Source organism: Suncus etruscus, chromosome X, assembly GCF_024139225.1.
Source record: "Suncus etruscus isolate mSunEtr1 chromosome X, mSunEtr1.pri.cur, whole genome shotgun sequence".
Taxonomy (NCBI): Eukaryota; Metazoa; Chordata; class Mammalia; order Eulipotyphla; family Soricidae; genus Suncus; species Suncus etruscus.
Genome location: NC_064868.1, coordinates 51,378,936 through 51,398,420, shown reverse-complemented (window position 1 = coordinate 51,398,420; position 19,485 = coordinate 51,378,936). Strand labels below are relative to the sequence as shown.

At 38.9% G+C, this 19,485-nt stretch overlaps 1 protein-coding gene across 1 annotated transcript in view; it reads right to left on the bottom strand.

Moving 5' to 3' along the window:
* The window catches only part of PHF8 (PHD finger protein 8), a 142,419-nt gene that overhangs the window by 40,735 nt on the left and 82,199 nt on the right, over nt 1-19,485 (bottom strand). Inside the window, exons 13-17 of the mRNA XM_049767204.1 lie at nt 15,974-16,140; nt 15,448-15,533; nt 14,840-14,973; nt 13,769-14,079; nt 193-288 (exon numbers count right to left, since the gene is read on the bottom strand). Of these exons, the coding sequence (XP_049623161.1) occupies nt 193-288; nt 13,769-14,079; nt 14,840-14,973; nt 15,448-15,533; nt 15,974-16,140 (794 nt within the window). The remainder of the gene's footprint in view (nt 1-192; nt 289-13,768; nt 14,080-14,839; nt 14,974-15,447; nt 15,534-15,973; nt 16,141-19,485) is intronic.

The following is a 19,485-nucleotide window of genomic DNA, read 5'->3' as shown; positions in this document are numbered from 1 at the left end:
CAACTGGTTAGCCACTTGCAAAAAAGCAAACTCAGACCCCCAGCTAACAACATGCACAAAGGTAAAACCCAAATGTTTTAAAAAAACCAAATGAATAGTTTAATCATAATTCCTATAGTGACTTTCTTGGGGGGAAGCCAATTTTCCCCTCTACCTGCACCATTCAAGTATAGAATACAAGATTATGATTACCTTTAGGACTCCATGGAGCATCATCTGAGTTCTTCTTTCTTTTGGGTCGACATTTTAAAGCAGGATCATCATCATCGGACTCCAATGAAGGATAGACTGCAGCAAGAGGAAAAAGCAGGGTAAACTGAGATCTCATCCTAAAGAGTGAACACAGACTACTACATGTCAGCTCCCCCCACTCATCTACAGGTGGACACTCAATCCATATTTAACTACAGGAGAGTCCTTGAATGTGCCATATATTTTTCATGTGCCTTACTGGAAATATCTACAGTATTGCTTAATTTTGATTCACTTATCCAGTCCTAGATGAATTTTGTCTAAGAAGCCTTCCCTTTCATCAGAGTTTCCCCTCCTTTTTGTTACTCTTAGTTTTAAGTTCTGAGTACAAGGGATTTTTCATTTGGTTTTGTTTGTACCCTAACTTTACTTCTCTATATTCCACATACGAACAAGTCATTTAATTCTGACTCATTTAATTTAGCATAATCCTCTGTAATTCCATCTATGTTGTTGCCAGAGTTCACCTTTTCTTATAGCTGAGTTTATAATTGTGTATTTAATATATATGTGTGTGTGTGTGTGTGTGTGTATATATATATATATATATATTATCTTCATCCTCTAATGTTCCATTGTTTAGCATTTTGTTTTCCATCTTTTGGCTACTATAAATAGGGCTGAAATGAACACAGGAGTGCATAAAAATTTTTGAATTGGTGTTTTTGGTGCTCTTTAGGGATGGAATTTCTAGGTCATACTGTAGATCTATTTGCACTATTTTGAGAAATCTCAATGTCATTTAAAATGAAATGGAATTTCCATTTCTGCCAATAAATAGATCAAAGTTCCCTCTATTCCTACTACTACCAAAACTTATTTCTCACCCTTCTTCTTTGGTGGGTGTCCCAAGCAGTGCAAAAGGATCTTGGGAGAAACTACTAGTAATACTTGGCCTAGATAAGCGAGCCAAATCATTCAAGGTTTAGGCCTAGCACTGAAGGGAGATTCGAGCAGAGTGGTAGGGAACACCAAGCTACAGCCAGCATTACTTTAGAGACTCCAGGCACAGCTACACTAGCTACATATTACTAAACCATCACTACTCGGGGACCATGCAATAGTACCAAAGATCAAACTTGGCACCTTGTAAATGTTAGGCATGAACTCCAGCCTATGGAGCTATGTTTCTGATATTTTTGTTTTATTTTGGATCACACCTAGTGGTGCTCAGGACGTACTCCCTGCTCTGTGTTTAGAAATCACTCTTGGCAATGTTTAGGGGAAGCAGGATCAAACCATTCACCACATGGAAGGCAAGCACCCTACCTGTTGTATTATCACTCTGGCTACTTTATGATTTTTTTAACACAATCCACTCTTATGGTTTTGAGGAGATAGGCCATTGTCATAATGTTTTGCATTTTCCAGATAAACATATATACATGACTATTGGCATCATTGGCGAAGCATTTGTTCAACTCATCACATTTTTAAATGGACGTACTTTGTTTTGATTTAGATTTGTGAATTTCTTTTTTTCTTTTTTTGAATAGGACAGAAATGTAAGAAAAGCTGATTTTTCTTGGATGTGGCTGACCCAAGTTCAAGCCTCAGAACTGCATATGGTACCCAAAGGCCTTCCTGGAATAATACTTAAGTGAAGAGCGATTAGAAAATCCTAATATAGCACCACTTTATTTGACCTAAAAACAAAGCAAAGAAACAAAAAAAAAATAGAGAAAAAACAGAGAGGAAGGAAGGAAGGAAGATGGGAGGGAGGAAGGAAGTAAAGAAGAAAAGAAGAAATGGGGAGGAAGAAAGAAAGGATGGAAGTAATGAAGGAAGGACGGAGGGAAGGAAGAAAGGAAAGAAGGAAGGAGGGAAAGAAGGTAAGAAGAAGGGAAGGAGAAGAGAAATTTGTGAATTTCTTATAAATCTTGGATAGTAACCATTTGTTAGTGTGTATATCATTCATAAGGATGTTTTTTATTTCCTTGGTGGTAGGTTTTCTTTCCCCTGTGGGAGCATTGGCAGTGGTGTGCAGGAGTAACTCCCAGAGCGCTCAAGGTATATGTGATGCTGGACTCAAACCTGGGGTTCTAGGTGCCCAGAGAAAAAGAGAGTAATAAAAAAGACTCAACTGGTGGCAGCATGCAGCTTTTGGAATCAAAAGAGGCATTTAAACTAAGGTTAGTACTAAAGAAAAGCCTAAAGAAAAGTGTGGCTGTTAGACATGACTAGCAGTAATGGTGGCTAGGGCAACAGGCAGCATCAGGTGGAATCAAAAGAGCAATTTTGAACTCAGGGTAGTACTCCCTGAGAGAAGCATGACCGTGGGACAGACAAGACTAGCTGCTGTGGTGTAGAATGGAGAAGGATGGATTTCTCTCCGCAAACCCAAGCCACGTGGCTCCGCAATCCCCATTCAGCTGGCGGGTCCCAGGTTTAGGTGAATGGCGGAATCAGACTAATCCAGAGACAGGCATCAGGAAGCATCAACTTTATTCATGCCCTATTCACCACATGTATGTGGCCTATATCATAACCTTTCAAGCACAGCCATTCTTAGCTAGCACTGCATCTTAACTCCTTTCATCCATTTTCCATTTGACCTCCATGCTGGCCAAAGACCAAAAGGGCAAAGACCCTAATCCCCTGGGTCAAAGGCTTTATATAACCTTCCAAGACCACTCCCAGGAATGGGAGGGGTCTTGCAGGTAAGGTTACACCTAATATCCGGTTCCCAAGACCCCTCCCAGAAAAGGGCGGGTCTCAGGTAGGTACACCTAAATCCAGCGCCAGTTGTTGTATTAAATCATTAATGATGGAGGTGAATGGAGGCCTTTGTCCTTAGGCCCCGGCCACGTGGCTTCATCCCCCATCAACCGGTGGGTCTGGGGTCCAGGAAAGCAACGGGTATTGAACTCACTCACAGGCAGGCATCAGGAAGCATCATCTTTATTCATGCCCTATCCACCACATGTGTGTGGCCTATATCATAACCTTTCAAGCACAGCCATTCTTTGCTAGCCTTACATCTTAACTCCTTTCAGCCATCTTCCCTTAGACCTCCATGCTGGCCAAAGACCAAAAAGGGTAGAGCCCCAAAAAGGGTCGAATCCCCTGGGTCAAAGGCTTTATCTACCTTTTCCAAGACCCCTCCCAGGAATGGGTGGGGTCTTGCAGGTAAGGTCAAGTTACCTAGGGAGAAAGGGTGGGGAATGAGGCTTCATCTCCCCCTTCTCTGAAATATAAATTATTTAATTCTACAACTGGCACCTGAAACTTGGATGTAAACCCTGGACCCAAGAAAACAGCGATGATGGTGAGATTTCTGCTTTTCAGTTTCATTTTGGCTGTTTTCGGATGCACTGAACCCACAATTTTCAAAGATGGCCGACACCCCATCTGGGGGCTCAAAGGCCATTGAAACAAAGGTGATGGAAGCTTGTATCACCTCCATCCCAGGCCCAGGCCCAGGACGGAAACTTTGTTACAAGAAACAAAAACCTAGGCCCCCTAAAAGACTGATTAAAAGCCCAGATTGGAAACAGAGGAGAAAAAAGACTGTATTTAAAGTAGACTGATTTTCTGAGAACAACCTTCGGCTTGAATTTGGATTTTGACTTTGAAAATTTCGAACTGGACTTTTAGAACGTTGAACATCCAAAAGCCCCCTGCAAAAAAAGCTGTGGCCACGAAACCTGCTTGCAAAGTGCTGCCCGGAGGGGAAAAAAGGCAGCTGTAATCAGCCAAGAACTCCTATCCTGCAGCAAAGAAGCAGGGAAAAACTCCTAATCAGCCCAGAAGCGGCAACTCCTGGGGCTAGGCTCAGCTCAGCTCTGCTCCAAAAAAGCGGCAAGCTTGAAATCCACCCTCCAGATCACAAACGTCAACAGCGCGATCAAACTGTCTGCGGGACCTGGAACTATGGAAGTAAACTACATGGTGAGAACAGCATGGGACAAATTAATCATCTGAACATTTGGTTTTAGGTGAAGGAATTTCACAATTGGTGCTGGTAATGGGAAAAAAATTAGGTAGTAGTGTAAAAAAATTAAAAAAAAAATAAAAGGGGAGTAATAACAGTTTAGCCCATTTAAAGATGTGATTTCTAACCGTCTGCATCTTTGTCTTGATTAAGTCATTTCCTTTATAATTTAAATGTGTTTTGTTTTCCATAGCTAATATTTTCAATTGCAAAATGTTTTACTATGTGTATTTTAATGTACTTAGACTGTTTTTAAAATGTATGTTATGCATTTATGCTGTAGTACTTGTGTGTAGGGAAGGTTAATAGGAACAGAAAGTTCCCCCAAGATAGTTTAAAAGTATAGGAACATGAAAGTTCCAGAATAGTGCTTGGTAGAAAAGCATTAAGAAAATTTTAAGTTACAGGTGTATAGTATATTTTGCAGAAATGTTATGTTTTTGAAAAGGGATGGTATGTTAATTTTCACTTTATTACGTTGTTGCTATTAAAATATTAACCCACCTTTGGCTAAAGGTGGAGTCAGGATTACAAAAGGTTCTTTTATATTTCAGAGAAGGGGGAGATGTAACTCCACCCTGGATTTAGGTGTACCTACCTGAGACCCGCCCTTTTCTGGGAGGGGTCTTGGGAACCGGATATTAGGTGTAACCTTACCTGCAAGACCCCTCCCATTCCTGGGAGTGGTCTTGGAAGGTTATATAAAGCCTTTGACCCAGGGGATTAGGGTCTTTGCCCTTTTGGTCTTTGGCCAGCATGGAGGTCAAATGGAAAATGGATGAAAGGAGTTAAGATGCAGTGCTAGCTAAGAATGGCTGTGCTTGAAAGGTTATGATATAGGCCACATACATGTGGTGAATAGGGCATGAATAATGTTGATGCTTCCTGATGCCTGTCTCTGGATTAGTCTGATTCCGCCATTCACCTAAACCTGGGACCTGCCAGCTGAATGGGGATTGCGGAGCCACGTGGCCTGGGATGGCGGAGAGAAATCCATCCTTCTCCATCCTTCACCATCCACCACCATCGTTAATTATTTAATTCTACACTGTGGGTAGTAGATAGTATTTGCAAACAAAAGAGCCATTCTGAATTTAGTCTAGTGTGCCCAGACATTTGACTCCATGCCATGTATTTCCTCTTGTCAAGGAGCCCTACCACAACATATAAACAACACTACCATATTGCAAGTGTCACAATGGGAAAGCAGCACACACCCACACACACACTTTGTAAACAAAGATGGTAGTTCTGAAGATCCAATTAACATCAGCTACTTATGTAACTTCTGATAAGAACTTGTGAGAGAAAATGCTGAGGATGTTCAAAGACCGTGGAATGAACAGCCAATAAGACTCCAGAGGATATTAGCCAATAAGACTCAAGAGGATACGAGAATAGAAATGAGAAAAGTTCAAACAGAAAGAGCAGAAAAACTTGGTAGTTGGAAATGATCACCCTGGACAAGGACAGGGTGCTGAAGGGAGATAAAGTGATGGGCACGATACCCTTAAGTAACAGTATTGCACACCACCATATCTAAAAAGTGGGGGAAAGAAAGTGAGAGAGAGGAAGAGAGAAGAAAAATATCTGCCTCACAGGGGGTAGAAGGAGGGAAACTGGGGACATTGGTGCTGGGAAATGTGCACTGCCATTTGAAGGGTCTTGTGTACTGTTTGACTGAATCTCAATAATGAACAACTTTGTAAACTATAGTGTTTAAATAAAGTAATTTTAAAAATCTAAAAAACAATATGAGCACATCTATTGATGAAACAAAAATAGTGAGGAAAAATTACTCATTCAATAACACCCATTATTTTTTTTAATTTTCAGCAAAATGGGACCTCATAACCTATAGATAACATCACAGTAGTGAAAGACTGAATGAATAGTAAGAATGACAATGTACTTGCATCACAGAGCCAAAAGTCATCACATGACAAAAAGGCAATGAAAATTTTGGGTTTCATTTCACTGCTGTTGAATCTATAGTTTGACTTAAAATATACTTTCTGGAAGAGAATAATATCTAGAGTCCAGAGAGATAGTATTACAAATAGAGCTTGCCTAACATAGGGCTGACCTGGGTTCAATCCCTAGTACCCCATGTGGTGCCCAAAGTCTTACAAGGAGTGATCACTGAGAACATTTATAGGAGTAAACCATGAACACTTACTTCAAAGGTGTAGTTCCACCCCTTCACTTTAACCCCATAAAAATACTAACAGTGTTTACAATGTGCTTGCTAATATTCTAAGTGCTACATGTATATTAATTCATTTACTTTTCATAGCTTATAAGATAGGATTATTATTATTATTATCAAGATCACTTAGCTATTATGAAAAAGAAAAATATACACGGGAAAGGTGGACAATCAAATTGGAAGATAATAATAAACTACAGATAATAATGAACTAATCAATAAATGGTGTTGGAACAAATGATCCACATGGAAAAATAAATTTTAGCTTGCATAATTTACAAAGTGTAATTAAAGAAAAAGTAAAATTTTAACTTCCATACAAATCTTAGTTTACAATGTGTCTTATAGAAGTCAAATCAAAACTTACAGTTTCTAGGGATGACTATATATGTGAAATCTGTGCGTGATTGGTGGCTCAGTGGTATAGCACCATCATTGAAGGGATCCCAGTTCAATCCCTGACACCTCCCCATGTTTCAAGTGTGAATCTCATAACACTACTCTTTGTAACAACAGCACAATAAAAATATACAAACTGGCACACCAAATCCAAGTGTATGTAACTCTCATAACTAAAATGATGGACCCCAGTAAGGATCATAATCAAGTGTGCAATTCTAAAATCACAGTGTTTTGAAGGAAAAATGGTAAGAACACACATGAGAAAGAAGGGTGTCTGACATAAAGGCAAGAAGGAGAATATGCAGGGAGGAGAGCAGGATGCAAGCTGTGGACACTTGTGTCGAGAATGTGCAATGGTGAAGGGGTGGGTGCTGTATACAGTAAAACAAAGTTCAATCATGAACAACTTTGTAATTGTATCTCACGGTGATTCAATTGAAACTTATTTTAGGGCCGGAGAGATAGCACAGTGCTGGGGCGTTTGCCTTGCATGCAGAAGGACAGTGGTTCAAATCCCGGAGTCCCATATGGTCCTCTGAGCCTGCTGGAGGCGATTTCTGAGCGTAGAGCCAGAGAGTGGCCTCTGAGCACTGCCAGGTATGACCCAAAAGACAAAACAAAAAAACCAAAAACTTATTTTTAAAAGATTGTGCAATTCGGTCATTGTGACAGCACACTAATAAAAAGGGGAAAAGAAAAATAACAATAATTTCTCTTAAAAAAATCACTGCCCAAACAAGTGGAAGCAGAGATAAACAAATGGGACTGTATATTAAACTGAGAAACTTCTATCTCTCAAGGGAAATAATGACTAGAATACAAAGGCCACCCACAAATGGGAGAAATTATTCACTAGATACCCATCAGGTAAGGGGCTAATATCTAGAATATACGAGGACTGACAGAACTTAACAAGGAAAAAAATCTAACCCCATCAAACAGTGGGGAGAAGAAATAAACAGATACTTCCTCAAAGAAAAAATACAGATGGCCAAAAGGCACATAAAAAAGTGTTCCACATTGGTAATCATCAGCGAGATAGAAATCAAAACAATAAGGTGCCATCTCACGCCATAGAGACTGGCACACATCACAAAAAAACAAAAGTGATGGCAGGGATGTGGGAAGAAAGGAGAAAGGGATGAAGGGAGAAAGGAACTCTCATTCACTGCTAGTGAGAATGCCATCTAATCCAGCCTTTATGGAAAACAATATGGAGATTCCTCAGAAAACTGGATATTGAGCTCCCATATGAAACAGCTATACCACTCCTAGGGATATACCCTAGGAACACAGTACAAAAAATGCCTTCTACACACCTATATTTATGGCAGTGCTATTTACAATAGCCAGAATCTGGAAACAGCCCAGATGCATGATAACAGATGGGTGGCTAAAGAAACTGGTTTATTTACATAATGAAATACTATGCAGCCTTCAGAAATAATGAAGTCATGAAATTTTCCTATACATGGATGAACATGGAAACTATTATGCTGAGTGAAATAAGTCAGAGGAAGATAGACACAAAATAGTCTCAAACATCTATGGATTTAAGAAAAATAAATTATTGTAATAATACACAAAGACAATAGAGATGAGGGCTGGAAGGACCAGCCCATGATATGAAGCTAACCACAAATAATGGTGAGTGCAGTTAGAAAAATAACTACACTAACAATTATCATGACAATGGTAATGAGTGAGAAAAATAGAATGCCTGTCTCAAATACAGGGAGGGGTAGGGGAGAGGAGGGAGATGGAGGGAACTGGTGGTGTGAATGTTGCACTGGTGAAGGGGGTATTCTTTTCTATAACTGAAATCCAACTACAAAAATGTTTTAATCATGGTGCTTATAAAGATACTATTATGAATAAAAACTTGGGTCAGTGAGCAATAGTCAAGGGCAGTACTTACTTTGCATTCAGTGATAAGAGTTAAATCTCTACCACCTCATATGGTCACAAGCCCACCAGGAGTGATCCCGAAATGAATAAGAAAAAGCACAGGCGTGCCCCATTCCCCCCAAAAAATAAAATCATGGGACCAAAAAATAGTATAGCTGTAGCAGGTACAGAGCTTGCTGTTCATGTAGTCTTCAAAAAGTCATCTCTCCAGCACTTGCCAAAAGTTATATCTGAACACAGAGTCAGGAAAAAACAGACCCCTGGATGTGAACTAAAAATGAAAAAAACTCATCTACATGTAAAACTATCACAAATAAAATTAAAATATAAGTTACTTGCCCAGAAACTGAGGGCATCACAGCAACAGGACCTTATTTGTTACTCAAGATTGTCATTTGGCTACCACAACCTAGAGCCTCTGTGAAGAAGGGGAAGAGGAAGGCTTATAATAAGCCAACCCAGCGTCAAGCAACTGGGCATCACAGCATCATTTCTTCATATGTCACTATGAGAATACAAAGACATCCTAGCTCTAGTCACCTAGCCAGGCAACAATACATACAATACACATCCAGACTAAAATATTTTCAACAGAAAATCAATGTATCACCACACTATGCTTAGTGAGCAAAGATGGTAGCCCTGAAGACTGAACAAGTAATCATCAGTTGTATAACTTCTCTGAAAGGACTTAAGACAATAAATGTTGAGGATTTTTAAGCAGATCAAATCAAAAATGGAATGGACAGCAAATAAAACAAAAGGATGAGAACAGAAATGAGAAAATTACAAGCAGAAATGACAGACCTAAGTTTGGTAGGTGAAATGAAAAACATAACTCATTGAAAGACCTCAGTAGTAACAGTAGCTAAATGGATAATAAATTGAGTTTCAAGATGATAGCAGAAAATTCCAGAAGCAAGAGCATGGCTGGGAGAACAAAAAGGGCTGTTGACAATCAGAGCAGGAGAGGCTATGGGTTATGGGGGTGTTTCGACTAAAAAGTACATTTTGAACTGAACTGAGCTAAGTGAGCCCAGGCAAAAATCACAATCAAGAGAAAAAAAGGAATGGATGGTGTGCAGTGTAGGAGCGACTGTGGGTTGTGAGTGGCATTTAGACTAAAAAGCACTATTTTGAATTGAAATGAGGTGAATGAGCCCAGGCAAGAGTGCAGCCACTCTACTTCACTCTGCCACAAGGCATTTCTTCTAGTAAAGGAGCCCTAATAACAACACATAAAAACAACACTACACTACAAAGGTTACCAACGTAGAACCCCACCACACCTAGATGATGAAGATGGTAGTTTTTAAGACTTAACTAACATCAGTCAACTTTACAGCCTCGATAATCAGAACTTTAGAGAAGAAATGTTAAAGCTGTTCAAAGAACTCAAAGAACCTTAGAACAGACAACCCATGTGGACTGAAGAGAATATGAGAGTAAACATGAAAAAACTTTAAATAGAAATATCAGGAATGAAAAGTTGGTACTTGAAATTAAAAACTCACACCAGCAGAATAAAAGCTGCTGAGGACAGAATCAGTGAGCTGGAAGATGAGCTAGATAACACCTATATTCAAAAGAATAAATTAGAGAAGGGTCTTCAAATAAATGAACAGAGGATGGAAAATATTCTTAAAATAAGTGAATACAGCGGTGTTTGCCTTGCAAGGGGCCGATCCAGGACCTAAGGTGGTTGGTTCGAATCCCAGTGTCCCATATGGTCCCCCGTGCCTGCCAGGAGCTATTTCTGAGCAGATAGGCAGGAGTAACCCCTGAGCACCGCTGGGTGTGGCCCAAAAACCAAAAACCAAACAAAGAAACAAACAAAATCCAGAGAGAGAGACCCAGGTGCATAGTTGGTTAATCTTCAACAAAGGAGCAAAATGTCTCAAGGAAAGCCTCTATAATAAGTGGTGCTGGGAAAACTGGTTGACCTCATTAAATAAAACTAATTTAGACCTCTAATGCCATGCACAAAAGTCAAATAAAAACAGATTAAAGAACTTAATACCAGAGAGGAATTCATTATGTACAAAGAGGAAAATATTGGCAGAAGTCTACATTGAAGTTAGAGGCATATTTAAGGATAAAATGCCACTGACCAAGCAAGTTGAAGCAAATGGGTATACATTAAAAAGTATTGCGGTCAGAGGAATAGTATTGAGTAGGTGCTTAATACATGGCTTACCCAGGTTTGATCTCTGTCACCCAAGCCCACAAGAAGTGATCCCTGAGCACAAAGCTAGGAGGAAGCTCTGAACACTGCTGGCTATGGCCCAAATATTAAAAAATAAAAATAAGCTTTTGCACCTCAAAAGAAACAATAATCAGAATACAAAGACAGCCTACAAAACTGGGAAAATCTTTTTGCCCATCACTCATATGATAGTGTAATTATCCAAAATAGAAAGGGAACTGGTAGTCCTCTACAAGAAAAACCATCTAACGCCATCAAAATGAGGAGAACAGATGAACAGATACTTCCTCAAAGAAGATATACAAATAGCAAAAGGAATATGAAAAAATGCTCTTTTCTCACTTAGTATCAGGGAAATACAAATCAAAACAACAAGATATCACCTCACATAAGAGAGACTGGCACTTATCCAAAAGAACAGCATCAATCAATGGTGGCAAGGATATGGGGAAAAGGAAACCCTCATTAACTGTTGGTGGGAATGTCAACTGATCTAGTGATTTTGGAAGTAAAAATCGTCATTACTCAAAAAACTTGCGATTGAGTTTCCATCCTACCCAGAAATCCTACTTCTAGGAAAATATTCCAAAGATCCAAGAGCACAATCTTGCAAAGATATCCTATGTTCATTAAAGCACTATTAAAAAATGTCACTCCATTTTCCATTGCAGCACTTTTACAATAGCCAAAATATGGAAACAACCCAAGTGTCCAAGAATATATAACTGGGTAAATAAACTATGATATATACACATAATGGAATACTACTCATCAGTAAAAAAGATAATGTCATGCAATTTGGTGCTATGTAAGGGATCTGGAAAATCTCATGTTGAGTGAAATTAGAGGGGCAGACTCAATGCTCTCTCATAAAGAAACTTTGTAAGGAAATAATGAAGCCTGAAAGGCAATAGTAACAAAGAGCAAGAGAACTGTTCTTCAGTAGAAAGCTTGCCACTGAACTGGAAATGATAGGGGATAAATTAGGAAAGGGAACAAGATAATTATGGAGGAGAAAGTAAAATACCTGCTCTAAAGATAGGCTGGAGGACAGGAGAGAAATGGGATGTTAGTGGAGGGAAGTGAATATTAAGAAAGGGACTTGTGTTAGACCACTGTATGCCTGAAATAATAATGAAAAATATTGTAACTATATTTCATGGTGATTAAAAATTGTATCAGGCCAGAACAATAGTATAGCTGGTAGGACACTTGCCTTGCACGCAGCCAACCAGGGTTAGATCCCCAGGATCCCATATGGTCCCCCAAACACTGCCAGGAATAACTTCTGAGCACAGAGCCAGGAGTAACCCCTGAGCACCAAGAGTGACTCAAAAACCAAATATATATGTGTGTGTGTTTGTGTGTGATAAAATATTTCAGAATTTCCAGAATATATAAAATACTTCAACACAACTATAAATCAATAAGGATAAAAATATCCCAACAGAAAATGAGTGAATAGATGATTCAGAGAAAAAAGAATAAAGAGCCTACAGACATGAAACAAATGGAGACATCATTTTTTCCAATTCTAGATTGGCAAAAAAATTTTTAAAAAACTGATAATGTCCACTGCTAAAAGGATCTGAGGAAACAGTTATTTTTCATGCACTAGTTATATGATGGACATTTTAGAGTGGGACACTATCCATTATTATTTACTTTGTGTATACCCTTAACCCAGAAGACCTACCTTCCCCCAAAAACTGATAACTGGCATTTGGATAAGGGTAGTTTACAGTACTTTCATAATAACACTTTCATTATAGCACTTTCTTAAACTCTAAAAAAATCAGCACAACCTAAGTCTTAATCAGTAGAGAATAGATAAACATATCTAGCATGATACAGATAGCTAGACTACACTTCTATGTATGTGTGTATATACACACATATATACACATGTGTATATATATATATATATATATATATAGTTGTATTAATGTAAGAAAATGTAAAAAGCCAATTGGTTGGTGAGATAGCTTAAAAGGGATGCTTCAAATGAGGAGGCCTAGATTTTATCCTCAGAGCCAGATGGTCTCTCCTGGGAGCAAAACCTGAGCAGTGTCAGGAGTCTTCCCTGAGTACCAACAGGTGTGACCAAAAAAAAAACAAAAACAGAAACTTATAAAGCCCAATGACAAGAAATGAATACTAGTAAAGGGATGGGTGTTGAAACACTGTGTGATTCAAACTCACTATCAACAACATTTTAACACTGTATCTCAAGGTGATTTAATAAAGAATATTAAAATAAATTTAAAGCCCAATGTGACCTCCCATGAGAAAGGCACTGTGCCAGGGCTTTGCATAAGAATCATCTCTAGGGGCCGGAGAGATAGCACAGCATAGTGTGCAGAAGGATGGTGGTTCAAATCCTGGCATCCCATATGGTCCCTCGAGCCTGCCGGGGGCAATTTCTGAGCATAGAGCCAGGAGTAGCCTCTGAGCACTGCCAGGTGTGACCCAAAAACAAAACAAAACAAAAAGAATCATCTCTAATTCTTACACCAAAGTGTTACATACTCTCATTTTACAGACTAAGAAAATAAGGATATGTGGGGACAGAGAGTTATTACAGAAGGAAGGACATTTGCCTTGCAAGAGGCCAATCCAAATTTGATCATGGCATCCCATATGGTCCTTAGAGCCTTCCAGGAGCAACTTCTGAACACAGAGCAAGGTGTAACCCTTAAACACTGCCAGGTGTAGCCCAAAAACCAAAAAAAGAAAATCTGGACATGAGAAATTAAATTTTAGGCTTAAAATCAGGCCTTTGGTCATTACTGGTTGTTTTGGATTGAGATTACGCCTGTGGAGAGCATTCTAGCCAGAATCTAAGAACTGCCCTTACTATACTCTGCATCCTTGAAGCATGTTCCCAAGCTGTCCTGTTCATCCAGACTGGCATTTTCTTCTTCCTCGCTCTCGGTTCTCCAATATGCTGGACGCTTGATTGGCCGCTTCCCTGGGGTGCGCTGGGAAGCAGGACTGTTAGACACTGTGCCCAATCCACTGCTGGAGCTCCCACTGCTTCGGTCTGGCCCCCCAGTCCACCAGGCCTGCAGGCTGGATGTAGCTGGTGAGGATGATGAGGACTGCAAATTAGCCATGCACAGCATGCCCTGGATGGCCTCCTGAGTACTTGGAGAGGCAGGGGCCTCACTGCAAAGTATAGAGGAGAAATGTTGTAGGAGTTTCTATAGTTCAGAGGTCATGAGCCATCAGAATAATCAAGGATAAGAGATAACAGTCATGAGTGTCAGTGTGGGGAAGACAAAACTATTCCAAGTGAAAAACCAGAAATCTAACGAAAGGACAAAATAGTATCAAAGATCATTTTCATGAAAAATCCAATACTAGAGATAGTATAGCAAGTAAAGTTCCTGACTTGCACACAGCTAACCTAGGGTTGATCCCCAGGGGACTTCATATGACCCTGAGCTCCTCTAGAAGTGATACCTGAATGCAGAGCCAGTAGTAAGCCCTTAGCATAACTGGGTGTGGTCAAAAATTGAAAAAAGGAAAAAAAAAAAAACAAAAAAGTCAATGTTTCTTGCTTTAAATCTCTCCATAAATGGCAGGTAAGATGGCAAAATAAAGGTTATTTCCTCATCTCTCTCACCTATGCTGCATTCTTTTATTTTTGAAAAGACATCTCAAAAAATACAAGTTATCCTAAACTTCTTCCTTCCAATTTCAAAAATAAAATATCCCCTTGATGTCCATATATTCTCTGTCAGACCATAAATTTCTCAGGACAGATTTTAGGTGTATTTTATTCTTTTAGCCCAAATGCCCTGGATAATTATTTGTCCCTTTAAATAACTTGATGAAAATCTGTTGATTGGCTGACTTATCCCATTACTGAATGGGGGGGAGACCTGTAATAGCCTGAAAAGGGGAATTCAAAGACCATACTCACACAAGGGCAGCATAGTCAGGTCCTCCCACCTGCCTGCTGGCCTTGAGAAGATCAAGGATTCCACCAGCTCCACTCCCATTCCCAAGCTTGCCTTCCACCCCTTCCACCATGTCTTCATCTGTTGTATAATCTTCCTGTTGGGAAAGAGGGTGGCCAGAGTTTGTTAAGGTCCCCCAAAAATCTCAACAGTCTCTCTCCTGATATTCCTATCTTCTGAGCTCCAAGTACTAAGAAGAATATTCATTCTTTCACTTTAATCTCCTTACCATTTTGTGAGGTTGGTATTCTACCTTACATTTTATAGATAAGGAAATAAAGGCTCAGAAGTTAAATAATTTGCTTAAGAACATAAATATTCCAAAATAAATACTACTTGTGCTATATTAATTTCTATTATATTCTGTATAAAATTTTTTTAAATATTTCATTTACAAAATAATCTTCCATTTGTACTCACAGAGGCACTTAGTATACAATCTTTCAGATACTAAGTATTTTAGGTAATGAATACATAGGATCTCTTTATTTTCTCACTAAATATTATAATAATCTGTTTTTTGTCACTGTAACTAAAATAAACAGAAGATTAGAAACAGAGTTGGTCTTACCTCAATGTCAAACTCTACTTCTCCAGGTTCGCGAATTCGGTTGGGGTCAGAGCAAGGCTTTGCACGGGGCAGTTTTCGGGGAAATTCTAAAATACAATGAAATACACTTACAATGAAGTTAATATTACCATCTGAGTCAAAAGCCCAGGAAAAGCTAAAATAAGGCTCATTTTCTTGAAATTAATGATCACAACCAGTTTAGGAAGGTTAGGAGTTAGCTTAAAAATAAAACTATAGGGCCCGGAGAGATAGCACAACGGCGTTTGCCTTGCAAGCAGCCGATCCAGGACCAAAGGTGGTTGGTTCGAATCCCGGGGTCCCATATGGTCCCCCGTGCCTGCCAGGAGCTATTTCTGAGCAGACAGCCAGGAGTAACCCCTGAGCAATGCCGGGTGTGGCCCCCCCCCCCAAAAAAAAAAAAACTAAGGTGGAAAATCAGAAAACTGTAAGTTCAGGTATAAGGATTGAAACTGTCACATGTATTAAAAACAAACAAGAAAAGGATAGGGCAAGAGCAGGTACACACTTGGTCTTATTATCAGAGCTGCTTTCTTTCCCAGTCTCTCATCAATCTGCAGGTCATCATCTGAATCCAAGTCAAATTCATCCTCTAATGCCTTTTCTGCCATCAGCCTAGTCTTCTTTGCGATCTTTGCTCGCCTAGACTTGGATAAACTCTTCATCCTCTTGGTACTTGAGAGGAAGAAGAGAAAATAAAAACAAATAATCACACTCAATATTACTAAGATAGCAATTCTCCCTCACAATAATTCAATACAGTTCCTATGAAAATCCAGATAGGTTTTTTTTGTAGAAATCAACAAGCTGGGGGGCAGAGAGACAGTATAGCTGCACAGCTAACCCATGTTCATCCAGAGCATCCTGTATGGTTCCCCAAGCACTGGCAGTAATGATCCCTGAGAACAGAGCCAGGAGTAAGCCCTGAGTATCACTAAATGTGACCCCAAATCCCCACTCACCAACAAAAAAAAATATTAGCAAGCTGATATTAAAATGTATTTATGGACTGGATCAATAGCACAGCGGCAGGGCCTTTGCCTTGCACGCCACCAAACTTGGACGGACCCAAGTTGTTTCTGGCATCCCATTATGGTCCCCTGAGCCTGCCAAGAGCGATTTCTGAGTACAGAGCCAGGAGTAACCCCTGAGTGGCACAGGGTGTGGCCCAAGAAAACAAAAACCAAAAATAAAATAAAATACATTTATCTATACAAAGGACCTAACATGGTTAAAACCACTTTGAAAAAGAACATTTGGAGAACTTATATTGAGCAATTTTACTATAAAGTAATTGTAGTCAACGTAGTATTCAATGTTGATTAGATATATTTAGTTGAGAACTAAGCCCTTACATTTATGGTTAACAAATTTCTAAACAGTCAAGGGAAAATCAAAGTCAAAAAAAAATCAAAAGTCAAAAAAAAGTCAAAGTCAGGGGAAAATAATCTTATCAGTAGGTAGTGCTAAGATAACTTAGATATTACATACAAAAATTGAATCTGGAGTTTAACCTTGTACCATACATAAAAATTCATTCAAAATGGTACATACATATAAATGAAAAAACTAAGACTATACAACTTATAGAAGAAAACTCATTGTTTTCTTTAGGACCTGAGCTTAGGTTAACTTAAAAAAATTTTTTTTTGGTTTTTGGGCCACACCCGGCAGTGCTCAAGGGTTACTCCTGAATCTGCTCAGAAATAGTTCCTGGCAGGCACAGGGGACCATATGAGATGCCTGGATTCGAACGAACCACCTTAGGACCAACCACCTTAGGTCCTGCATTGGCTGCTTGCAGGGCAAACACCGCTGTACTATCTTTCCGGCCCCTTAACTTAAAAATTTTTGTGATTCAATAGTTACTTTTGATAAATAAAAGAGCAAGTCAGACTGGGGATTTGTATCCAGCATTTTAAGATAACTCTTAGAATGCAATAATAAATATCAATTAAAAATGAGTAAGACCTGAATAAATATTTCCCTAAAGATATACAAATGGTCAATAAATGATGGCCATAATGTAGCTGCACTCTAAGATTTTATCAATTCTGTTGCTTGCATTGTAAGAAAAGGTAATGATGAATACAACTATTAAAATAAAAAATCACAGGGACACAAATAGAGCGTCATTGGTACTTGGGTTATGGTAGAGGTATAGAACTTTTTATATGAACTCTGACCCCATTATGACCATGTTATGTCAACTACAATAAATATAAAAACAGCTCATCAATAATCATGAAAAGATATTCAGTACTAAGGAAATACAAAATAAAACCCCAGTTACATACCACTTTATATTCACAAGAATTATTACTATAATCTAAAAGATAAAGTAGCATGCATTAAAAGTATATGGAAAATTTTTTAATTGTTTATAAAAAGGTAAAATTGTACAGACATTTGAAATAAATTTTAGAAAAATTTTAAATCTAAATATGACCCCAAAATTTTTTTGTGGTTTTTGGGTTACACCCAGCAGTGCTCAGGGGTTATTCCTGGTACAAGCTCAGAAATTGCTCCTGGCAGGCATGGGGGACCATATGGGACGCTGGGATTCGAACCGATGACCTCCTGCATGAAAGGCAAGCGTCTTTCCTCCATGCTATCACTCCGGCCCCATGACCCAAAATTTTACCTCTGAGAATAAAAGCAAATATCTACACAAAAATTTACCTGCAAATAGTCATAGCATCAATTATTGAATGGACAATTATGGTATATCTATATAATAGATATTCAACAATAAAAGGGAAGAAATGATATGTACTACATCATATATAAACCTCAAAAGCATGTGAGTAATTTAAGCCAAACACAAAATGCCACATGTGACTACATTTACATGAAATATCTAGAAAAGGCAAATTTATAGATAAAGTAAATTAGAGAGAGATTGTTTGGAAATGAGAAGAACAAAGCTAACTGTAAGTGGTTACAAGGATCTTTTGCTGGGATGAAATAATTTTTCTACAATTAGGTTGCAGAAAATGTAAAGAATACATTCTTCTGGAGGACTGGGGGGAAGATTACATTCTTTTTATTTGGGGGAGGGGTCACACCCGGCAGTGCTCAGGGGTTCCTCCTGGCTCTATGCTCAGAAATCGCCCCTGGCAGGCACAGGGGACCATATGAGATGTCGGGATTAGAACCACCGTCCTTCTGCATGAAAGGCAAACGCTTTACCTCCATGCTATCTCTCTGGCCCCAAGAATACATTCTTTAAAATATTAACTCATGAAATTGTACGCAAAAACTGATTAGTTTAATGAGCAAAAGAACTGATTTACAGTAGGAAGCTTGCCACTACGGATGGGAGTTAGGTCAGGGAAGAGTACAATATGATATTCATCATAAGGAAAGTGGTCACTCAAGGAGATGGAAACTGAAAGTGGGCAAAAAGAACCTGCCATAGAGGCAAACTGTGAGGGAGGGAAACTGGGGACACTGATGAAGGGAAATGATCACTGGTGAAGGGACTAGTGTTGGAACACTGTACACCTGAAAATCATAAAGAACTTATAATTTTGAAATTTATGAAGATTCAATTAAAATGGTTAATTATATGATATGAAAAAGTATACCCCCCAAAATCTTCTTAAAGTATAAACAGAAGTGGAAAATTTCCAAAATAACTTAAGTAATTCTGTTAACGGCAAACAATATTAATCAATACAAATGCTGAAATAAACCTCATAGGTAAAAAATGATTTTGAGGACTGGAACAATAGTATAGGTAACAGGGTACTTGCATTACACAGTGCCAACCCAGGTTTGATCCCAAGCACCTCACATGGTCTCCCAAGCCCACCAGAAATGATTCCTATGTGCAGAACCAGGAGTAAATCCTGAGCTCAGCAGATGTGGCCCTCAAACATAACAAAGAGAAACAGATTTTTGATAAGGCAGTAAAATTAGTATGCTTGGCAAATAGTTCATACTTAACTGGTTTTTATTGACTTGTCATTAAACTTTGTCCTATCTCATAGGGTTACCAACAGTATTAAATGGGCT